This window comes from Emys orbicularis, chromosome 22, assembly GCF_028017835.1.
Source record: "Emys orbicularis isolate rEmyOrb1 chromosome 22, rEmyOrb1.hap1, whole genome shotgun sequence".
Classification (NCBI taxonomy): domain Eukaryota; kingdom Metazoa; phylum Chordata; order Testudines; family Emydidae; genus Emys; species Emys orbicularis.
In genome coordinates this window covers 5,727,307-5,751,458 of record NC_088704.1, presented here as the reverse complement: position 1 = coordinate 5,751,458, position 24,152 = coordinate 5,727,307, and the positions used below count along the sequence as shown (strand labels likewise).

Genomic DNA, 24,152 nt, shown 5'->3' with positions numbered 1-24,152 from the left:
CTTATGTTCTTACGGCTGTGAGCTGGTTTCAAAGGGTCCATGAGGCCCCACGGCTGAAGCCTGGCATGCCCCGCGAGGCAGAATTCCTGGTGCCCCTGTAGGACTGAAGCCACAGTGGGCACCCCTCCCAGGCTAAAGCCCCAAGACCCCTGCTGCAGCTGAAGCCCGGAGCCCCAAATGCGGGTGTGTGTGTGGGGGGGGGGGGCGCTCTGGGAAATAATCTATGAGAATTTAAGCTCTGAGTGACCGAGCAAGGGAAGTTGTTCTAGGCATCCTGAGCTGCAGTGGAGAAGACTCTGGCTTGGGGAAGGAACAAGCTGTTTGTGGCTTCAAGAAGAAACCTGCAGAATAAGGTGATGTAACATGGCACACAGCTGGCTGGGGGCTTTATACCCCACCTTGGGAGGAAAACGAGCCGTTTGACTGTCCTGCATTTAACTAATTAAGGATTATGCAAGACACCAGGTAACTACAGTCAGGTCATCTCTGTGCAAGTTTCCCCACGCACAGCTAGGCCGCTGCACCTCAGTCCTGACCTGCAACCCCCTCGCACTAGTCCTGGTGTTCCACCAACACAATTATGCCAATACAGTACCTCTTAAACTTGACCCGCAGCCCAGCTACCCCACTCCTGGCTCCCCATCCGTTCTGGTATCACACCTCAGCCCTGATCTGCTGACCCAGCCTGCGTGTTGGTTTAGAATCCAGGTGGTTCTCAACCTATTTACCACTGTGGGCTGCATCCACACAGTATATATACTATCTGTATGGCCCTGAGGATGTCACATGGGCTGCAGCTGTGTGTTGATTGAGCTGCAGGTTGAGAACCACTGGGCTAGACAAATATGCCCTGGAACCATCCACCTCATTGCACTTGTGACAACATTTGGTCACAGAAAGCAACAGGAATCTGTGCATTACTTGAAGGGCCAGGCTGATTTCAAGTTTTTCTCTTCCATGCTGGGCCCTGAAACAGCTAGACCAAAGGGGATCCAATGCAGGCTTAGGAGGATGTTCTCATGGCCCGTGACTGGGCCATAGTTTCCTCTGTGAGGTTTGTCTGTTCCTCCCTAGGTTATCGGTGGGGTTGGGTCAGGGCCGGCTCCAGGCACCAGCCAACCAAGCACGTGCTTGGGGCAGCACCTGGTAAGGGGCGGCCAATCTTGGGGTGGCGGGGGGCAGCGCGGCGCGGCGCTTGGCGGGGGGGGGGGGGCGTTCCGGCGGCGCGGCGCTCAGCAGGGGGTGTTCGGCGGCGCGGCACTCCGCGGGGAGGGGTTCGGCGGCGCGGCGGGGGGCGGGGGTGTTCGGCAGCGCGGTGCTCGGGGATGTTCGGCGGCGCAGCGCTTGGCGGGGGGTGTTCGGCAGCACGGCACTCGGCGGGGGTTTCAGCAGCGTGGCGCTCCGTGGGGAGGGGTTCGGCGGCGCGGCGGGGGGCGGGGGTGTTCGGCAGCGTGGTGCTCGGGGATGTTTGGCGGCGCGGCGCTCGGTGGGGGGTGTTCGGCAGCACAGCGCTCGGCGGGGGTTTCGGCGGCATGGCGCTCCGCGGGGGGGCAGGGGTGTTCGGCAGCGTGGTGCTCGGGGATGTTTGGCGGCGCAGCGCTCGGTGGGGGGCGGGGGTGTTCAGCAGCGCGGCACTCCGCGGGGGTTTCGGCAGCACGGCGCTCCACGGGAGGCGGGGGTGTTCGGCAGCGCGGCGCTCGGAGATGTTCGGCGGCGCAGCGCTCGGCGGGGGTTTAGGCGGCGCGGCGCTCGGCGGGGGGCGGGTGTGTTCGGCAGCGCGGCGCTCGGCGGGGGGTGTTTGGCGGCACGGCGGGGGCTATTCGGCGGCGCTCGGCGGGGGGGGATTTTGGTGGCGTGGCACTCGGCGGGGGGGTGTTTCGGCAGGGCGGGGCGACACTGGGGGGGGGGTGTTACAGCGGGGCGGCGCTTTTTTTTGCTGCTTGGGGCGGCAAAAAAGTTAGAGCCGGCCCTGGGTTGGGTGCAAAGTGCTTTGAGTCTGGAGAGCCACTGGGCTATGTCCTGGTGGTGGGGGTGGTTTGGCATTTTCTCACCCTTGCTCCGCCCTGTGTAACGTAACCCAGCCGGAGCTCAGTCTCGGGCTGGGCTTTCTATTTGGGGCTGTGTTTATTGAGAGCCCTGTTTATAGCTCGCGGCTCAGCTGCCCTTTAGCACAATGGCTGCATGGAACACATAGGGCGAAAGCTCCTTGGGGCAGGTCTCCATCAGGCCGAAGGCTTTTCCCACGTGTGGCCCCCAGCTGGAGGAACATTTGCTAGCACCTAGGTCCCTGGCTGGGCTCCCACCCCCCAACACATACACAACAGCTGCTGCACACGCAGTACGTGGCGGTTGCCAGACACAAGTTGCTGTCATTGCAAACAAGCCTTCCCGACCTCAGCCAGGCTAACAAAGCAAAAACAACAAGAGCTGCACCAGTGCCGGGGGCTGGACTTGATGCACGCTCGAGGTCCGTCCCCCCCCCCCCCCAGGTCTATGGTCTGTCCCATGGGATAGCAGGTCCTTGACCCTCCCCAGCTGTTAGCAAATAGGCTCTGTCCCCCATAGCAGAGCAATGCAATAGCGCTACTGTAATAGCTTTACAATGTCATGGGGGGGGAGGGAATGTGCACTGGGTAAGTAAACAGCACGTGACTCGTGGCCCTAGGCGTGAGTCAGAAATGGATTGCAGTTTGCCGTGCGCTTGTCAGGCAAGTCCTGCTCACCCCATCTCCCCTCAACCAGCCTCTAGCTCGCTCTGCCCAAGGAAGGTATCTAGCCCCACTCCCTGTAGCGTTTAGCCCCCGTCACTTTAATGTACCTCATCATACTTTGCGCTTATAAACTCAAAGCACTGAACAAACAGAATCCGTCTTGCGAGGGCAATGGCTGATGGGGCTTTATTGGCTAGATGTGCCTGTCAGGGAGCCAGCGACTGCCTCCCCTGATAGACAGATGCCCTTGAAACAAATACGTGGCATGGGAAAGCAAAGGCCGAACTGCAGGGAAGCCAACACACCCGTGAAATAGCCTTGGTCTCCTGAGCAATCGTTTTGCCTGGCCAGTGGCTACCTTTGTATCTGTGCCTGAGCCCCGGTCCTGGCGGAGCCCCTCTCAGCACTTGGCCTGTGGGCAGTGCGAGATCCAGCGGTGATTATTGCTGCGGGCGATTGAGAACATTAATCTACACACCACAGCCCCTGAGCTGTGCCCGGATGTGAGCTCCCAAACCCAGCCCTGAGCCGGGAGAGGGGCAGCCTCTCCGCTCCAAGCACACAGGCGTGGCTGCTCCTTCCCCATTGCCATCCAGGAATGCACAAGGCTGAGTGGGGGCTTTTGTTCCACGAGGGTGCGTTTGCTGAAGTCTGACAGAGCGTGATGTGCAGCGGGGGGAAGACATCCCCACACGTACAGCACTCCCTGGGAGAAGATGCAAACACTAGAGATCACCAACCTCCTTATGGACTTCCATGCGCAAGGCCTTAGCGCCAGAGTCAGGATCTCTCTAGGCCTACTGGGCTTGCCCTGTTGTCTCTGGTGACGGATCCCCTTGAAGCCAGGCCCAGCTCTTTGTGACTAAAGCCCAGTGGTCCCCACGTGTCTGCTACCGCCACAGACTGGCTCCTGTCCCTGCAGTCGTGTTCCTATCACCGAGAGCAGTGACTCAACCTTTCCAGATGACTGTACCGCTTTCTGGAGTCTGATTTGTCTTGTGTACCCCGAAGTTTCACCTCACTTAAAAACTACTTGCTTACAAAATCAGACATAAAAATACAGGTGTCACAGACACTATGACTGAAAAATTGCCTACATTCTCATTTTTAATCATATAAGTATAAAATAAATCAATTGGAATATAAATATTATACTTACATTTCAGTGTACAGTATATAGAGCAGTATAAACAAGTCATTGTCTGTATGAAATTTTAGTTTGTACTGACTTCGCTAGTGCTTTTTATGTAGCCTGTTGTAAAACTAGGCAAATCTCTAGATGAGTTGATGTACCTCTGCGTACCCCCAGGGGCACACCTACCCCTGGTTGAGAACCACTGACCTAAAGGCCCCAGTCAGGACCCATTGTAGTAGGTGCTGTTTCCAGGCTCCTAATAATAACCCCTAACTCTTATCTACCGTGTTGCATCAGTCGCTCTCAAAGTGCTCAGGATCATTATCCCTACTACACAGATGGAAAAACCGAGGCACCAAGCAGGGAAGTGACTTGCCTAAGGTCACCCAGCAGGTCAGTGCCAGAGCTGGGACTAGACCCCATATCCCAGCCCAGGGCTCTATCCATTAAGCCACACTACCTCTCATGGGGCCTGAGTCTCTTCTCACAAGCACCAGTGTAACACAGGTGTGAATGCACGGACATCTGTGAAGTTATTCTGGTGTGAGTGGAGACTCCAGTGATGGTTGCGAATATCATTCAGTCCACATCAGGGTGTCCCTGGAAAGCCATTTTACATAAGAACAACCATAGTGGGTCAGACCACTGGTCCATCTGACCCAGTATCCCATCGTCTGACAGTGGCTGGTGCCAGATACTTCTGGTAGTTGAGTTTTAGGGGCACCTGGTCCTGGAGCATGAGGTTATGTCCCTGAGCATCTTGGCTAATAGCGATTGATGGACCCATCCTCCAGGAACTTAGCTAGTTCTTTTTTGAACCCTGTTATAGTTTTGGCCTTCACAACATCCCCTGGCAAGGAGTTCCACAGGTTGACTGTGCGTTGTGTTAAGAAATACTTCCTTTTGTTTATTTTAAACCTGCTGCCTAGTCATTTCATGGGGTGACCCTTTGACTGGTCCTTAACAGAGCCGCCCTCTCCTTCCAGTGGTGCACCCCAGTACACTGAAATACAGTAAAACAGGGCAGAGGGTCACTGGCTCCCCGGGGGATCTCTTACAGGCTGAGAATTTGGATTCCACACTTTGCAGATCCCGCGCCCAGGCGCCATCTGTGCTTTAAATCCTCTCATCCCTGATGGAGATGTGGGAGGAGGTGGTTTCCCCTCTGAACTGGCTCAGTCGCTGCCGTCTCCTGGCGCTGTGGCCAGTTAGGAGAGTTCGGAGCATTAGTTCATCCAGCTCCGAGGCGCTTTGCCTTCCAGGTGAGCGCCTGCAGGGTTACAGCTGCAGACTCCCGCGGAGCAGCAGGCTGCCTTGCAGCCGTTTCGAGTAATACCCTTGTCCCCACACCCAGAGTCGGCTGCACCTTCCAAAGGGCAGAGAAATGCCATGAAAATAGCCCCTGCCTCCAGTCACCCGCAGCTGGTGATTTAGGGTGAGCTCAGATCCGAGTTCAAGAGGGGTTCTGGGGCAATGCCATGTTCCCTGTGATCTAATGGGAGAAGCTGGGCTGCCAACCAGGGCGGGGTTCTGAAGACTAGTGGCCCAAATGCCAAAGAGTCAGGGGTTGGTATCCATCCTGCGCCTCACACTTGTTTTTAGATGCCTCCTCCTGAGCACGACCACACCAGCAGAGATCTAATCAAAGTTAGGCACCTAATTCTCACTGAAAGTCAATAGGAGGCAGGCTGCTAAGGGCCCTTTATAACTTTCACGATCTCCCCCCGTGCTGGGCTACTCCTCTGCCTGGACTATGACACGATGAACATTGGCTAATAAAAGATGGCAACCACTTGAGGGGATTTGGGAAGCAGCATGTCCCCTGGCTGAGGGGTTCCTGCAAAACAGCCTTGTTTCGGAAGGAGAAAAGGCTTGGGCCCAGATCCCCAAAGGTTCTGGGGCTCCCAACTTCCCTTGAAATCAAGGGGACCTAGGACCCTCACTGCGGCTGTGGCTCTGGGCTGCGGTTACCTGATTAGCATGCCCAAGAACAGGAACCGGGCTTTGGCCTTCCTGGCAATTCTAGGCCAGAACCAACATGTGATTCCATCTGACGCGTATTCCGGCATTGGTCAGATGTCAGCTGTCCAGGGATGGAAGAGCATTCAGGGAAGGGAGCGTCATCTTCCGGGGATCGCTGATCAACCAGGTGGAATGATACGGTTGTTCCCCACCCGCTACGCACAGGAAGCTACACGCACAGCGCTCGCTGACGCTCTGCGCATTTTTGCAGTCACTTTACAGAGCAGAACCTCCCTTTAATCCTCTCAGCATGCCTGCGGGGTCCGTGTCATCCTCATTATACTGATGCACAGCGAGGGGAAGAGACCTGCCCAGTGGGTCACGAAAGCAGTGCAGCGCCAGGAGGAGCCCGCAGATGTTCTAATTCCCAGGCCTCTGCCTTAGCCAGCAGGTGCATATGGTCCCTTATTTGAGTCCGGTCACTTCCCAGGCCGTGTGGGTAAGTAACTGACTAATAGTACAAGCTGGTAAATTAATCACCAGCTCCCAGCTGAGGAGAATGTTTGTCTGTTACCTCACCCAGCTGACTTTTGGTTCAGACTTGATATCACCTCCCCCCATCCCTCCCAGACTCCTGCCCCCAGTGAATCCTCGACATGGCCCACAGAGCAGTCAGACAAACAAGGAACCCCCTCAAAGACACCGTCAGTGACTGCATAACCCAGAATCAGGGCTGGGCACTGGGTTCAGGGGTCTGACCCCCAAAATCAGAGAGGGGGCCCTTCTCTCCCACCTTTCATAGCCACCCTCCCAGGAGTCAGGGTGGAAAGGGTTAATCTGGGATGAGGTGACAGGCGTGACAATGTTACCGTAGTGCCCCTGGTGGTCAGCGGGGAGCAATGGCCCACACCTGGAGAGGACGGGCGGGGAACACTGGGAGCTCCAAACACCCCTTAACCAGGCAGACTGGGGGTGATCAAAGGGTCCAGATCAATTCCCCTTTCCCTTCTTGCCAGAGGGAGGGACGTGTCTCGTCAGTACGTCTCTGCTGAGCGTATGTCTCTCTCTGGGGGACGGAACGTCTCCCCCATCACCACAGTATCTGGGCACCTCATAATCTCGAATGTATTTATCCCCTCAGCCCCCCGGGAGGCAGGGCAGGGCAGGGCAGGGCAATTATTATTAAGGCCCAGGTCATCAAAGGTATTTAGGCACCTAACTTCCACTGAAATCACCGGTGCCTAAGTACATCTGAGGATCTGGGCCCAAGTGACTGGCCGAAGGCCACACGGTGAGTTGTGGCAGAGTAGGGACTCAAACCCAGGTCCTAAACGAAAGCCCTCACCACCACGGGGCCACCCTGCTCTACCCTTAGCTCTGATACCCCCCCAGGAGACGCAGAGCAAGCTCAGGAGCACAAACCAGCCGTCACTGGAGCAGGTGCCAATTGCATGGTACAAGAGAGTCCAGACCCTGAGCTGTAGCCAGGCCCAAATGAAACAGGAATCTGGACAGACGGAGGGAGTGTAATTGGGTGAAGGTTAATCTGCAATGTGAGAGGAGCGAGGGCCAATTTGCAACGTCTGTGCAATCCGAAATGAGCTGCCAGTGCTCGTGCTCTGAGGAGAGGTTAAACGCCTGTCTCATAAAACCACCCAAAGCAAAACACGCGGCTGGATTCAGGGAAATCTGTTACCCCTTCGCCCATGGCGCTAACGCAGCGGAGTGATTCACTCAGGGGCTGGGCCAGAGATTGGCACAACAAATAGGATGGGTGGGGGGGGAAGGAGAGGAGAAAAATAACCAATAAAAGGGAATTTCTCCCCACACCCAGCCAGTTGGATGTATCCTGCTACTGGCCAGGCTGTAATGCTTGTTAGCCAATCACCAAACCACATTAACTCACACGACCGGGAGCCATTTCACCAATGTTTGCTCTTGGGCTTGCTTCACCTTAGGCCGAGCGAGGGTCAAACACGGAAGAAGCGTCTATGGAGCTGTTAATCCATTGGCTATGTTACAACACACCCAGAAGGTCTAGTCCAAGGCCTGCTCTCCCAGTAGGTCAGGAGTGTGATTGTTTTTCCAGTACAACCCCTCGTGCGGACACAGGTGCCTTCTACCCGGTCAGCGGGTGCCCCTTTCTGCATGGGAACCGTTGTACCAGTAGGAAGCACCTTACACTGACAGACCTGCATGCCCCCCCGGGGAGTGCTAGCACTTTAACTATACCTAGGTCTAGGACGCTGGGCAACAATCTAGCGCAGACACAGCCTAGGTCAGGCTCAGGGGAGCCCAGCTAAGCACAGTAACAGGAGTCAGGGATTTTTCTTTTCAAGCTTCCTTGTGTGGCTCAGGGTCTCCTCCGGTTTCAATCTGTGGGCAGAGCCCTTCACGGCAAACTGTCCATCTTCAACACCCCACTGCTCGGTTCTCAAAGCCCTTCATTCCTCCCAGCAATGGGGCCAGCCTCAGACCCCAGACTGTCTGTGATCCTGGCCCATAGATTACCAATGATGGTTTAGAGCGAGCCACAGAGGAAAACCAACGAGAGAATTCCAGCTAGCCAGACGTCAGCAGGGCAGACACCGAGTTACCAATGAGTATTTATTCTGGGGCAGAGGAAGCAGATGTATATACACGTACATTCAGTCACATAGTTCACCTCCTGGAAAAAAGGCCCCATGAATATATATTACATTAGGTCTCCCAATTTATTTAAAAAATCCCAAAACAAATAAAAACCCCAAACCACTCTCCATAGTGGATAATTGCTGTTACCTTACATGGCCCCAGATCACAGGGATTTGCTTTTGCACACAAAGGGTTAATAGATCCCTTCCCCCCGCTCCAATATTTGTACTACTGCTCTCAAAGTTGAGATTTGCAAAGCAATCCAGGAGATTTAGACACATGTTCCAGTTAAATTAATGGAAGGCGTTTGTCTAAATCCTCCAGAATACTCTGAAATTCTCAATCCCCATGTGTCTAAATCTCTCTGCTCCTCCCACATTAGATTGCCTGGATTTGCTTCAATATTTCCCACACACTCCCCCTTGCCTTTGTCAAACTCCTAACAACTCCAGCAGCAGCCACTGGGCAAGTGGGGGGAAGAGAGAGGGGCCTACATACCAACGGCCAACATCTCTGATGCTGAACACGCTGCTTGTGCTTCCAGAAGAGGGTTAATTTTGGATCAAACACAACCCTGTGCTCCAGCTTCTCCCGTTCTCTCCCCTTTTAGACATCAGATCAGACCCAGGAACCCACGACCGCAGCCCAAAAACTGAGCCAGCCCAAGTGCAACTTCTTCCACCCGAGCTACATCTTTGTTTCTCGCTGCGGCTTTGTAGGGCTGTGATGGGACAGGTTATGTGCCCTGGGCAGAGATCGATTAACACCAGAGAGATCTCCTGGGCAGAGAAGACCCAGCACATGCAGCTCACAAATGGGCAAGGAGAGGCACTGGGGGGAGGGGGGAGAGGGGAGGTGAAGCAGTGCATTAGTTTGCGATTGTATTAGCAAGGATAAAACATGCGCAGCAGCTATTTAGTGTTCCAGTCTCACCACATTTACAACCTAACGTGTTCTAAAATGAACAACTAGTCAGTACAAGCGCTCGGACCCAGTCTGGTGCCCAATGATGCAACGAGCGAACACCCTGCCCAGACCCACCCCGCCCTGCCCCACCCCTCCCTCATTAATATTAGGTTATTATTCCTTTAAGGAGAGAGTCACTTGCCCGGAGGCAGCTGGGTGATGGAGGAGAGCCTGGACCCGGCCAGAAAGAACTTGATGCAGGTGTCCACGCATGGTGGCTGATCTAGATGAAGCTCCCCCATCTCCAGCGCAGTCCCCACGCTGTGGGCCTGGTACCGTATGGTCCCGCTGCCACGCAGCAGAGAAGCGACGTACCATGGTGCAGCGCGAAGGCTTCCGTTCAACAAGCACAACTCCGCCATTGCAACCGCTGAGAGGCAGCGCTCGGCTGATCCAGGATATCCACACGTACGTTCCCAGCTAGAGGGACAGCACTGGGAACCCCGGGCTTGCAGCGAGTTCAAACACGGCCAAGGAGAACGTAAGCTTGTTTGCTAAAGAGAGTCCGCCGGCCTGCACCGGGAAAGGGACAGGACTGCCCCGCAGAGTTAGTCTCGGGGTGGGTAGGTTAGTTTGTGCCTCTTATAACGTGGGGTTGTGTCTTTCCCTCTGTTAACACCAGGGGTCCCGGGAGGCCCGGCCACGGCACAGGCTGTCGCTGCGCTGCCAGGCGCTGCGGATCAGGCTCAAGGCATCCTCGCATTTCTTCTTGACTGAGGCTTCTTGGATAGCCTTGTGCCGGAGATCGACCTGGAACACGCAGAGCCACAGGTCACTGCTGCTGAGTGGCAGAGATTGTAACACGGCGCCCCGGGGGTTACTGCCCAGGATGTGGGCGGCACATGGCCGTTTGAGGAACCTGCCACCACCACGAACTGCTTTGGCTCTACAGACGAACTAGTGTCTGTGAAAGAGCAGGACTAACAGCACTGGCAGAGTGGGGGATGGGTTATGTCACGGTTAGCCTCCCCCCACGCTCTCCTGACGCCTCTCCCGCCTGCCCTGCAGCCCACCCTGCTATTCCAGTCTTCACCCCAATGCCCCTCACTCTTGACCTGTGGCACTCCCCACACCCCAGCTCTGCTGATACCCCACAGCCCCCACTGTTATCCCTGGACAGAGCCTGTCTTGAGCGGACACTAGATGGGGTAAATTAGTGTCCAATTCCCACTGGACCCAGGACACACATCACAGCTGACTTGTCTCCAATGCAGGCTGTGAGCTGCAGCCTCCAGTGAGGATCCCGCCCATTGCTCCCCTGGGCACACCACTCGGTTGCTGCCCCCTCAGCAGGCACACAGCTCTCCCCACGGCCACCAAACCCGACCCGCAGAAGGCAGGAATGGGGGCTGTGTCGACCCAGCACGCTAAGTGGAGCTTTGCTGCTCTCCCGCCCTAAGCACCGAGGCCAAGAGTCTGAACCCGACCCAGCTGTAGGCCGATGCAGGCCGACCTCTGCAAGGCCAGAGAGCCACACCCCTTCCCTGAATCGGGCCTCCTAACCCAGCTAGGGCTGCAGGAACAGGCAGCTCACGCTGCGAACAATGAGCTGGTGCTGCCTTGGGCCTGTTTACCTGGTAGATATTTCTCCACACGGTGCTCAACACCACGAGGAACCTCTCCAGTTCCGTAGTGCAACTAAAGTACAGGACCCAGGGGGGCAGGAACTGGTGACGGTCCTGGGCAAACTCCTAAACGCCAACAGAGAGGCACAGCAGTTACTTCCTGGAGCCAGCTCCCCTCCCGTACGCCAGGCAGGCCCACGTCCACGCCCACACTCACTATTATACAGTACTCCTTGCCGGCTTCCGTAGCGACAGTGGCCACGTCCGGCAGCTCCACGGTGGCGAGCGAGCGGAAGAAGCTTGTCTGGCAGTCCTCGTGGCAGGTGAAGGCCTTCTCGTCGGTTACGACAAGGCAGCAGGGGATGCAGGGCGTAGGGACCACGCCCTGGGGGATAACCTGGGGGGGGGGGGAAGAGGGTAAACCATGAGAACCAGTCACCCTTCTGGCTGCAGGCCACAATTCTCCGCTTCTCATCCAGCCCTAACGTATGTGCAGAGGTCTCTCTCCGGACACTGCTGTGTGCGCCTGAGATAGAAGCCACTCCCAGGCCCAGACGGACTTCAATGGAGCCACACTGATCTACACCAGCGGAGGATCTTGCCCTGCCATTGGCCTGTTCTCCAAGATCCTACTCCAGGTCGCCTCTGCAGCTTCAAATCCTGGGCTGTGCTCGAGGTCCTGCCTCACTATTTATCTTAAGGATCCCTTGAGAGCTGCCCCTTTGGTCCAGTCACAGAGGCCCTACAAAGCACAGTGCTCAGATGCTCTGGGGAGGGGCTGGCCAAGTGGCTGAACAGACAGGTGTGCTTCAAAGCCAGTGCTGCTCTGTTGGCTGAGGGGGAAGCAGTGGTTGATTCACCAGCTGCTTCCTTGCCCCAGCGTCTGAGCCCCCCCGGCCTCTCCTGAGCCTGGTCTCCTTCCCGGCAGAGTCACTTTACAAACCTGGGACCGAGGACCAAGCACTGCCCCAATATGGAAAGTGACCCCAGAGGGTTCTGCTTCAGAATTATCAGCTACAATCAGGGGGGTTCCGACGAACCCCCAGGGAGGGGGCCGGAGAGTCTGGCTCCTTTACACATGGGATGGATGTGAAGCAGATGGACAAAACTGTGTGTAATTTAGAGATGACGATGATGCTGGACCGCAGCCCCCCCCCCCCCCCCCCCCCCACCTCTTGCACGCTAACTGCGGAGTGCTACACAAAGGTTTCATTGGCTGGCAGGTTTCCATTCAGGGTCAGGAAAATGGATCATGGCCTGGCACGATGCAAAGTGGCCTCGTGCCGCACACAGATCAGCGAGCGCATGGGGAGCTGCTCACCCCTTTGGAGACGGCCTGGCACAAATATTGCATCCAGTCTGCCATCTCCTCTTCGTTCTCGGCACTGAGCTCCAGGGAAGGGCGGTCGGTCAGGATCACCTGGAAGGAGTGGGGGCGATCTGTGGTGTTCGATCGCCGGCACCCGCCACACTGCTCCCCCCTGAAAGGATCAGAGAGCAGAGATCAGAGACGACCACAAGGTAGGAGAGCAAAGGGCCCAGATCCACCGTGCGTCTGGGCATGCTGCTCCAGGGAGGGCAGGACGTGCCCCAACATCACCAGGTGTTAAAGATGCTCCTCTCACAGGCTGAGGCTCCTCACCTTCCATCAGCCAGAGGACCCCTCGTGTGCGGTGATTCTGGGTTTCGTTCTGCCCCTTCCCGCACTCCAACGCACATGAAAAGCCACTGGAAGTGACCAGGGGGTGTTAGGGGCTATGCTGATTCTTAGCTCTGACGTACGGCTCCTGATCTTGGCCTTGTCGATTCCTAGCTTCCTCAGTGTCTGGCCACAACTGGGGCCTGGCCAATGACAAGCTGGAGGAAGTTTGGACTGGAGTGGATGGAGGGAATGTCAGTTGGGGGTGGCGGGGTGGATGTACCATTGCAGCACTTGTTGCCCAAGAACAGGGGCTCTCAAACTGGGGGTCGGGACCCCTCAGGGGGTCGTGAGGTTATTATGTGGGGGGGCCGCGAGCTGTCACCCTCCACCACAAACCCCGCTTTGCCTCCAGCATTTATAATGGTATTCAATATATTTAAAAGTGTTTTTAATGTATAAGGGGGGTCACACTCAGAGGCTTGAGTGTGAAAGGGGTCACCAGTACAAAAGTCCGAGAACCCCTGCCCAAGAAGCTCCCAATCCCAGGGTAATTATAACCCTCCGACAGCTCGGCCGCCCAGCTAGCAGCGACGACTAGGGCTTTGTCTTCACTACCCGCCGATCCGGCGGGTAGCAATCGGTCTATCGGGGATCGACTTACCGCGTCTAGTGAAGACGCGATAAAATTGATCCCTGATCGCTCTGCCGTCGACTCCGGAAATCCACCACGGCAAGAGGCGGCAGCGGAGTCGGCGGCAGCGGGGCAGCGGTCGACTTTCCCCCGTCCTCACAGCCAGGTAAGCCGACCTAAAATACGCAACTTCAGCTACGGTATTCACGTAGCTGAAGTTGCGTATCTTAGGTCGGACCCCCGCTGTAGTGTAGACCTAGCCTAGGCCTGCTTTGGGCCGTCTCTAGGTAGCTCAGAGTCTGCGGCATCCCGTGGTGTCGCTGGTCTCACCATCACCCCAGACCTTTGCCACCTCCCGTTGGGCTAGCGTAACACCCTCTGGTCAGCTCAGTGCTCGGTGAAACAAGTCCCGCTGAGTCCAGCACCCCCGGGCCCTGTGGGCAGCACTGGGTCTCCCAGGTGCAAGTCGACGTGTTGGTTCTAATCACTATGGTCTAGAAACCTGGCTTCTGGGTTTGCTGTGCACTGCGGGCAGCCTGATGCATTTCATTTGGGTCAGACCCCAGGGTCTTGGGCGTGTAAAACAGGCAGGACATAAACAAGCCTCCAGTCCCATGCTCTGCTGTCAGAGGACGGTAGTCCTGCCATGACCAGCCCTTAAAGCACCCAGCATTGCTAACGGGAATACTCTGTTCTCAGATACGGGTTGGGGCTCCCCCGGATTTCACAGGCACCTGCGCACATGCTTAGGCCTAAAGCTTCAAACAATAACCCACTTTCGATAAATGGGGAAACCGAGGCCCTGACTAAGCGACTTGTTCAAGGTTACACAAGAGTCGGTGGCAGAGCCAGGAATGGAACCCAGGAGTCCTGACTCCCAGATCCCTACCAATTTTGACTTAACACAGAAAAGAGAAAAGTTTCTGCCGTGTTGTATTTCAGCCAAGTCTCAGCAGAGAGCGAGGGATCTCTGCACCCTGGGATCACTGCTAACAGCCTGCCAACGGCTGGGGAATTCCAGTCTAGTTATCCCCAGCAGACATATCCTTCAAATGATCTTAGCGCTGGATCAACAGTCCTGGGAAGTGGATGGAGTCCTTTATTTCCAGCACAGTGCAAGTGGCCTCATCTTCCCCAGCTTATCTCAGCCCCAACCTGCAGGGACCTGGGGGGAGGAGGGGGAGTCCAGTCTCCATGGCTCATTCACCCTTCGGCCGGAGGCTGTCTGTAATGGTAGTCTCTGATGTGGAACACAGACCCCTGCACATTAGGGACTGGCCTGAGATCTGCCCCCCAACTCATTTCACACAGGGCCAAATGCCCCTCAGGTATCACTGACTTTCTATCCCTGCTGCTGGTGAAGTACAGGTGCAAGGCTCCGGCTCTCATTACCAATCATCCAAGACCATCCACCGCTCTCCGCTTCAGGTTAAATGTGGGCTGCTGCCTTCTCCTGGTGAGAGAGACTGGGAGGTGCAGAGATGTAACAGATGTACTTAGTGTACACATCCCTTCCAGTAGACAAAGACACCCTAGCTCACTCCACAGGTCAGTTCTAATGAGACCAAGTGACACGATCAGCTGCCTATGGCAGGTACAACTTCAGTAGGGAGAGGAACATTGCTACAGTACTGCACCACAGCTAACATGCTTAATGCCCACTTACCCCATGTTCACGGAGAGCAGAGGGATAATGTCAGTGCGGTCTGGATACTGGTATAAGATCCCATTGCTGCTGATTGGAAACACAAGACAAAGTAGATAACTCAGCTAGCGCCGCCTGACCAGCACCACAAACCTCCCCACGCTTTAGCCCAGCAGCTGTCATAGAAACTTCCCTCCCTACTAGACACTGGATTCCTGCTGCTAGCACAGCACAGGCTGTGACGGGACTGGGCCGCACGGATGCTAGGACAGGCTGGCTGTAGCCGGAGCGTGTCCCTGAGCTAAGGAAGAACAGGTCAGCTCTGCACCTGGATATTGGATACAGTCTCGATCAGGGGACTTCATCCTGGGCTTCAGGACAATCGGATCCATGATCTGTGGGGTTCTCTCTCTCTCTAGCTATCATGGTACGACATTAACAGGGCAGCAAGAAGAGTATCATTTCCGTCAAGTGCAGGCTGGCCCAGGGCTAAGCTCCCAGGGCTGCTGCTGTGAACGACCAGGACTGGACTCAAGTCCCAGCTCTGGCTCTGCCCTGAGGGGTCACTTGGCTTTACTGGAGCAGAAACAATAGTGGGCTCCAAACAACACCCGATCTAGCAGCTGCGGGGGAGATCTGAAGGTGTGAGGAGTGTGGAGAAGGCCCACTCCTGCTCCTGGATAAAAGTTAGCCTTATATTATGGTGCCAATCTGCTAAGGTCAATAAGGGCTGACGGTCGGGATGGGCGTTCTGGTGTCTTTCCTTCCTGAACTCGCCCGGGGTGTCCAGGCCCCCCTAGACAAGGCCGTTCGTACCAGGCAATGAGACTTCCCCACTGCACTGCCTTCCCTCAGCGCTTCACACCCCAGACCTGTCAGCGCACCCCTGTAAACGCAGCCCCAGCTCCCACCTGAGCACCACAAAGCAGGTCTTCCAGTGCTCCTTGCCCAGGTACGAGGTCCCAGCCTTGTAATGCAGGATGCCTTCTTTAGTGACCGAGTTCTCAGGAGACGCGTAAAGGGAAGGGGCCGGTCCCAATGCCTCATCCATGGGGTCCTCCCAGTGAACGAGGCCATAGAAGCGCACGAGCACATCGGAAGCCTGGGAGAGACAGACAGGCAGACCGAGCAAAGTGTTACCAATCTCCCAGGCCTAACAGCAACGGGGCTAATCCCAGGGACAGCGGCAGGGGAGCCCGTACCGCAGGAATCACATCTCCAGGACTGGCCGAGAGCCTTAAGGGCCTGGACAGAAAAGGATCGGGCAGCAAGTCAGAGAATCGCTCCTGTCAGGGACTACATGGCACACGGCTTAATACAGCGCAGAGCATCTTCCACTGGAGCGTCTCCACACGGTTCCTAACAACTGAACTCAGACCAGCCCTCTGCAGGACCCCGCTGCTGAAACTGCAGCCACCTCTGGGGTGGTGTGGAGCAGCAAACAGACTACAACAGGGACAGGCGGCGAGGACTGATCTGCACAGTTCGGTTAATGCCTGTGGGAAGAGGGCACTGCAGAGCAGAGCGCAGGAGAGAAGCCCCTCTCCGCAGAAGGTGCGTTGGGAAGAAGAGACGTCAGTGAAGAAAATATTTCAAGATACCCCTAATTCCCACCTCACCTCGCACTTTGACTCTTGGGCCACAAACTTGGCCAGCGCCAGCTTCTCCATCGTGGCGTCGGTGAGGATACTGGGGTACGGCGGCTCTCGGCAGCCTTTGACCATGGCTGACTTCAAGGAGACCAGGAAAAACCTGGGGGAGGGGAGAATGGAGATCTTCGCTGAGGTCACCTCCTTGGACTTCCCCGCCCCCCTCTGGAGCACAGGTCACAAGAAGAGCTGGGATCCTGCAATCAGGTCCGCAGGGGCAGACCCACGCCCCCTACCCATATCGCAGGGAGGTTCACCCTACACGGATCCAACTGCAGCGTGGGGGCCCAAAGGCGCTAAAGTAAGAGTCCAAGGAAATGGAAGCTTTGAAGCTGCTGATCCCTGGGAAGGAGTCTGAGAATGCTCCTCTCAGGGCCCTGAACTTACAAAGCCCTGTTGAAGTAACACACTGGGAAGGAAAACAGAGAACACGTCAGGGGGCTTAGGAGAGAGCTGTCCAGAGTGCTGCCTAAGAGCTCACATGGGGCCTAAAGAGTCCAAGAGGGCACAAGCCACCTTCTCCCTGGCCCAACATGGTGAGAGCAGAGCTGCAGATTTGCCAGTGAACTCAAAACCCGACAATTTGTCCTCATCCCTGTTCTGTTTGGGGCCAGTCAGTCACAGCCTGATCATGGGGGGAAGGCTGATGTCAAACCTTTCTTCTGCAATAAGAACGGGCAAAGCCATTCACAGCAAAACACGGTCACCCCAGTGGGTCTTGGGAACCAAACACGGCAAGCAGTGCAAAGATAATTAGAGAGGGATTTAAAGCAGCAGGCCCTGCAGACAGCACCACATGTCAACCAGCAGAGGGAGCTGTTGGGAGCATTTTGCAACTTTTAATGCAAGCAAAGTCAAACCGTTTGTGGGGCTAAATTGTGGTAGTTAAACCAACCCTCACATCTGAGCAACAGCCCTGGGACTTTTAAACAACAACGAGAGAGAGCGATCATGAGATCCAGCCCCTCCCCAAACGCTACCCTTAACTAGAATCACTTGCATTTGCTTCACAAGTAATTTCACAGATGTAAGGGAAGTGGCCGACAAACAGGCCCAGGCACATGGAAAGATCAACCCGTCTGCGCGCTCCAGTCTCGCTTACTCTGTAAGGGCCACATCGGCGGTGTCCAGCAGGAACTGCTTCCGACGGTTGGTGCAAACCAACGTCACTGTCTGCTGATCCAGGCCAACCTGCCGTGGTAACACACAATTAGGGAGGCTGAGGAGCAGGATGGGGACAAGGCTTTGGAAAGGCCCCCCCCAGTGTGCCCTGGAAAGGCCGATGTACTACTGGCTAAAAGCCATAGGGGGAGCCAGCAGCGGGGGCTGTGTCGGAGCCCCCAAGTGACAGAGCAACAGCTGGGATGGATGATGTTGGCAGGTACAGGTGGCACCAGAGGGCTGAGGAGACAAAGGCGCTTCCCTCTGCATCCCCAGTTAGGTCGCCGGCATTGAGGCTGCAAACCTCCCGGCCATGGAAGATTCGCTCTTCAGCGTCCTCCAACAGCTCCTGACTCCATCGGGAATTGCTGCTTCCGAGTGGCACAAAGCCCCTCTTGGTACCTCTGTGATGCTCTCCCGTCCCAACAGCGAGAGAAGGAGGGACGGACCCCGGGACTGGAAAAGCCAAGCAAAGCAAGAGGCGTTTTCCTGCACATCTCCTCTGCTTTCCCCGGCGCCCGGCTGCGCCCTGCGAGCGACAGGCCTGGATGAGCTGCCGTGAGCTCAGCCTGGACTCACCGAGATGTAGTCTAGCTCATTGTACGAAACGGTCTCCTCCACCAAGTACGGCTTTTCCGCTGCTCCTAGCACAGGACAAAGGACAGGTGTATGAGCAGGTGGGGAGGACACTCCCAAAACGCAGTAGAGATTCGCCCAGATCTCGCCCACCGCCTAGCAGCAGTAGCTCAGTCTGCAGCACTAGCAGCCCAGGGATTCTGAGGAGCAGGAGGAGGGGATCTGAACTTCCAGGGGCCAGAAGGAGTGTCCCTGGCAGCCTAGCTGGTGAGGTACAGTGCCTGTCACCTAAGCAGGCCTGCACCTCTCTGGTTCCCCCTACAGCTGAGTCGTAGCATTACGAATGACCTGGAGCCAGCTGGTTGTGTATGAACCTGTGGGGCAGGTGGCCCTTTCCATAGGGGTATGTACTCCACACGCCACCCTCACAATACATCTACAGGTAACCCCCCTGCTGGCCTCCATGGTGCCTCCTGGGATGGTAATTTAGAGAGGCCACTGGGATGGGATACCTTTCCGGATCAGGTAAACGTAACAGTCCGTCAGCAGGACATAGAGCAGCTGAAGATTCCCCTCCATGTGCCCGGTGCTCATTCGGATCATCTGTGAGAAGAGGAGAGACGCCTCATAAAGATCAGAGCTCCCAGCTCACGGTTAACCAGGGCCACAATTCCACCTCCACGGTGCACAGCTACGAGCTTCGGGATCTGGGCAGCACGCGGTGCCTCCAACATGGCTAACGTGCACTTTGGTTCTCTAGCCCAGATGAGACCCACCCGAGTAATAACCATGTCCCCGGACTGTGCCACGGCCTTCGAAATGCCCCCGTCTATGGCATGGCTCCGGGGCACGGTCAGGTCTCACCTACTCCACAAGGCAGATGTGGTATAACTGGGCCATGCACTGATGATATTACTGAACCCAGCACCACAGCAGCTTTCCTAGTGTAGATGGGACCTGCCGGACAGACAAGGAATACATACGGAGAGGAACCCACCGGTTCCCAGATGCCAATGCCTCCTTCTCAGCCTTCAGTCAATAACCCACATTCGGCACGACAGCTCCTGCCAGGAGTTTGCCTTCACGTGGCCAGACTTACCCTGAACAGCTGTTCCTCATTCTCCCGGAAGACATGGATCATCAGCAGCAATAGATGGTTGTTATCCACCCTGAGTGAGGAGAGAAGTGGGAAGGAGGGTTTGATGTGCAGGGAGACATGTCTCAGGGGCCCCGAGTGCAGCCCAGAGATGCAGTGGTGGACGCTATCAGGTCCCAGCATGCAGTGGGATGACGAGGTCGCACTGCAAGCTCTGGAGTCCTGGGGTGGCCTCAGCTCTGAACCTGCCACTCACCTGCGAGCTGCTTCTGTGGCCACTGTGCCAAGGGCCGGCAGGGGATGTGGCCAGATGGCCACCCACTGGAGCAGTTGAATATACAGGGTAAGGCAGCTATTCTTGCCCCTCCCCTCCCCCCAATCCTACCTCCGCCCCGCCCCCGGCCTAGCCTGCATTCCCAGGAAGGGCCTGCCTTCTCAGAGGGGAAACTTGGGGCTACACGGGTGGGCAGTGCCTCCCCTGCTTTATGGGTTGCTCTGTTCAGTTCATATCGAGGCCTCCATCCCTGCCCTAGGCACCCTAGTCAATCATTTAAACACCCCAATCCCAGCACCCAGACAAAGCCAACGGCAAACTCCAGCTAAAACGAGCCAACTCTTACAGAAACCCCCTATTCCACCCTGCCCGAAAATCACCCCCAATTCCCAGCTCTCTCAGACCAAGGAGGGGAGCAAACGGTCTCAGACCCAGCTTCTCTTCTCGCCCATGGAGGGGAAACTTTATCCTGAGAGCCATTTCCCCACGTTGCTGCTTTCCGGGTCCCGCCCAAAGATCCTCAGAGTCGGAGCTGGGCTGCTGCAAAGATACCCCCCCACACACTCCGCCTTACCTGAACTCCGATGGATGGGCCATTTCCGACGGGCTGCCCTGCCCCTCCTCCACCCCGGAGTCATCAGCGCTGCTCAGAGAAGGACTGGGCTGGTCTCCTTTCTGCCTGCTGAGCGCCTCCGTGTGGCCAGTTTCCATTTCGCTGGCTTGGGTTTTATCTGCCTCCTCCTGAGCGTCCTCTACCGCCCCAGCTGTTTCTCCCTCTCCTCCTTCTTCCTCTTGTCCAGCAGTCTCAGGGCTACCAGGAACATGTGGCGGTTGGCCAGCCCCTGCAGGGTCATGGTCGCCACCACTTGGCACAGGAGAGTTTGGACTCTCGACGGTAAAGCGGTAGAAGTCCATGGGGGTCGAAATCCCCTCGCTATAGCTGCCAGAGGGCGGCCCATCCGGGGTCTCCCCTGGCATGCCAGTCCGAAAGGACTGATCGGGGGGCTCGACGGGGCAGTTCCAGCCACTGGGGTCCAGCTGCCCGTTCAGTCTGTCGATCACTTTGCTCAGTGGCTGCCCCACGCTCTCCATGGAGGAGTCCTTCATCTCTGGGATCCGCAGGCCCAGCTGGCTCAGGGTCGAGTGCTTGCTGCTCTCTCCTGGCCTCTCCTGGCCCTCTGGAGAGGGCGGCCTGCTGTCTGTCTTCAGCTCAGCTCCTTCGCTCAGTCCGTTCGGGCCACCATCCCCGTCAGCCTCCGTGGCACTGGGGGCAGGGGGGGTCACCATTTCCTCCAATTTCACCTTCTTTTTCTTGCCGGTTTTCTTCTTTTTAGCTAATCTGCAAGGGGAGAAACCTGCACTGATGTTACCAGAGCCTAACCGTGCCCTCTGTGCCCATGGGCGGGAACCCTGGACTCCCTGGGTCTCCCTCTTGAGCACCGGGTTATTCGTCATACGCGCAGGGTAGTTTTTCTACTAATCAAAGGATTCGGATGCACTCAATGGGCTAGAGCAAAAAAGCCCAGGGGGGTATTTTCAGAGCTGAACAGGATGGCACTCAAAAGACCCAGCACTTAATCAGATTCAGATGCACATGCACAGCACCTTTCAGCCAAGAACCACACTGCCCTCTGCTGCCATTAACTGAAGTTGCACAACACTCTTGTCAGCTTGGAAGTATTAGTCCCTGCTACAGATGGGGAAACGGAGGCAGAAAGGTTACGTGACTTGCCCAAGGACACTAGGTGAGAGTCAGTGGCAGAAAGAATCCAAGTCTCCCGACTCTCGTTCGTCCTGTTCTAAGCACTGGACTTCCCTGCCTCTGGCAAGCCCATCTGACTTCTTGTAGCCTCTCTACTTGCGTTCAAAATATTCCCTGTCTCCACGCCAGGCCTCTCAAGAAAGGCAGAAAATGCGACATTCTTTGGGACCAGTGTTCTGATAAGGGAGAGGGTTTAATTCCCCGTCACTCTGAGCCATCTCCAGTTCAAAGCAGCTTCTTTCATGCCCTCCACTGGCAGCGGGAGGTACCCTGAGCTGACACTGAGCAAAACTGACAAGGACTTTGAATGGTCTCAAATCCACTGGACAAAACCATGGCAATTAGATCTGGTTTCCAGTTTATGGAGTCAGGTTTCAGAGGGGCAGCCATGTTAGTCTGTATCAGCAAAAACAACGAGGAGTCCTTGTGGCACCTTAGAGACTAACAAATTTATTTGTGCATAAGCTTTCGTGGGCTAAAACCCACTTCATCAGATGCATGGAGCGGAAAATACAGTAGCGGGTATAAATATACAGCACGTGAAAAGATGGGAGTTGCCTTACCAAGTGGGGTCAGTGCTAACGAAGCCAATTCAATTAGGGTGGATGTGGCCCATCCACCCTAATTGAAGGCCAATGGCATATTGGGCTGCATTAGTAGGAGCATTGCCAGCAGATCGAGGAAAGTGATTATTCCCCTCTATTCGACACTGGTGAGGCCACATCTGGAGTATTGTGTCCAGTTTTGGTCCCCACACTACAGAAGGGATGTGGACAAATTGGAGAGAGTCCAGTGGAGGGCAACGAAAATGATTGGGGGCTGGGGCACATGACTTATGCAGAGAGGCTGAGGGAACTGGGGTTATTTAGTCTGCAGAAGAGAAGAGTGAGGGGGGATTTGATAGCAGCCTTCAATGACCTGAAGGGGGGTTCCAAAGAGGATGGAGCTCGGCTGTTCTCAGTGGTAGCAGATGACAGAACAAGAAGCAATGATCTCAAGGTACAGTGGGGAAGGTCTAGGTTGGATATTAGGAAAACCTATTTCACTAGGAGGGTGGTGAAGCACTGGAATGGGTTACCTAGGGAGGTGGTGGAATCTCCATCCTTAGAGGTTTTTAAGGCCTGGCTTGACAAAGACCTGGCTGGGATGATTTAGTTGGGGTTGGTCCTGCTTTGAGCAGGGGGTTGGACTAGATGACCCCCTGAGGTCTCTTCCAACCCTAATCTTCTATGATTCCCAACAGTTGACAAGAAGGGGTGAATATCAGAGGGAAAATTACTTTTTGTAGTGCTAATGAGGCCAATTCAATAAGGGTGGATGTGGCTTCTTGTCAACTGTTGAGAATGGGCCACATCCACCCTCATTGAATTGGTCTCATTAGCACTGACCCCGCACTCGGTAAGGCAACTCCCATCTTTTCACGTGCTGTGTATTTATACCTGCCTTCTGTATGTTCCACTCCATGCATCTGGTGAAGTGGGTTTTAGCCCACGAAAGCTTATGCCCAAATAAAATTTGTTAGTCTCTAAGGCGGGGTGGGCAAACTTTTTGGCCCTAGGGCCACATCGGGTACAGAAATTGTATGGAGAGCCGGGTAGGGAAGGCTGGGGGAGGCTATGCCTCCCCAAACAGCGAGGCGTGGCTTGGCCCCAGCCCTCCGGAACCACCACCCCCATCCAACGCCCCCCTGCTCCCCACCCCTGACTACCCTGTCCTGCATCCTGTCCAAACACCCCTGCTCTCTGCCCCCGACCATCCTCCTGGGACGCCCGTCCCCTATCCAATCCCCCCTGCTCTCCACCCCCTGGATCCCCGCCCCTATCCAACCCTCCCTGTTCTCCCCGCCCCACATTACCTGTAGGGTGGGGGGAAAGAGGGGCTCAGTCCCTTCCCTGTGCGTTTCCCCTGCTCGTTTGACTGCTCTCCCTGGCAGTCGGGCAGGGCTCACTCCCTGTCTGGGCTTGGCTGCTGGGGACAGGGGCCAAATATGCTGGGGGTGGAGGGGGGCCCTGGCTTGCTCTGCCCTTGTCCCTGGCGGCAGGGCCCAGGCCCCTTGACTGCACCCCTGCAATCCCTCCTGTTTCTCGCCCCTCCCCGGAACTCCCCCTGCTCCCCACCCCCTGACCGCGCCATCCTGGAGCACCAGGTCTGGTGGCGCTATAGCCGTGCCGCCCGGACGGAGCTGCAGCCACACTGCCCAGGCGCTAGGGAAACTGTGACTGCGAGAGAGGCAGGGGAGCAGAATGGGAGGGGCCAGGAGCTAGGCTCCGCCCCGCTCACCGCGCTGCCCGGGGAGTTGGGCTGGCTCCGCCACAAGCCTGTCCTGACCCCGCTCTCTGGCAGGAGCTCGGGGGCCAGAGGGAAGGGTCCTGCGGGCCGGATGTGGCCCGTGGGTCGTCATTTGCCCCCCTCTGCTCTAAGGTGCCAGTTTATGGAGGAAATTCAACATAAATGTCGAGTGCCTCTAGCTGCCAGTAGAGGGAGCAGTAAACCCACCACACTGATCCTTTTTCTAGTTATAGACACTCTGGGCGCTGTGGTTCCCATACAAATGTGGAAGGCGGCGTTCTGGGTGCTCATGCCACAGCCATGAACAGGCTCAAAGTCAGGGTTGCGGCTAGTAAGGGCCAGAACTCCTATTATCCTGTTCCCACTGGCTGGGTGCTGAGGGTAGGGTGGTTCCCCAGAGAAAGCAGGATGCAATCCGCATCCTGCTCACTGGTCTCCCAGCATTGGAGAAAGC

General features: G+C 56.1%; 1 protein-coding gene across 2 annotated transcripts in view; it reads right to left on the bottom strand.

Annotated features, from left to right (window-relative positions):
* Window positions 1-10,020: 10,020 nt before the first annotated feature.
* The window catches only part of PLEKHM2 (pleckstrin homology and RUN domain containing M2), a 58,347-nt gene continuing 44,215 nt past the window's right edge, over window positions 10,021-24,152 (bottom strand). For both annotated transcript variants that reach the window (XM_065421311.1, XM_065421312.1), the window contains 12 exons: window positions 20,222-20,986; window positions 19,377-19,446; window positions 18,790-18,880; window positions 18,281-18,345; window positions 17,643-17,731; window positions 16,511-16,643; window positions 15,803-15,993; window positions 14,913-14,978; window positions 12,295-12,454; window positions 11,191-11,370; window positions 10,983-11,099; window positions 10,021-10,158 (listed from right to left, as the gene is read on the bottom strand). In XM_065421311.1, the coding sequence (XP_065277383.1) occupies window positions 10,021-10,158; window positions 10,983-11,099; window positions 11,191-11,370; window positions 12,295-12,454; window positions 14,913-14,978; window positions 15,803-15,993; window positions 16,511-16,643; window positions 17,643-17,731; window positions 18,281-18,345; window positions 18,790-18,880; window positions 19,377-19,446; window positions 20,222-20,986 (2,065 nt within the window). The remainder of the gene's footprint in view (window positions 10,159-10,982; window positions 11,100-11,190; window positions 11,371-12,294; window positions 12,455-14,912; window positions 14,979-15,802; window positions 15,994-16,510; window positions 16,644-17,642; window positions 17,732-18,280; window positions 18,346-18,789; window positions 18,881-19,376; window positions 19,447-20,221; window positions 20,987-24,152) is intronic.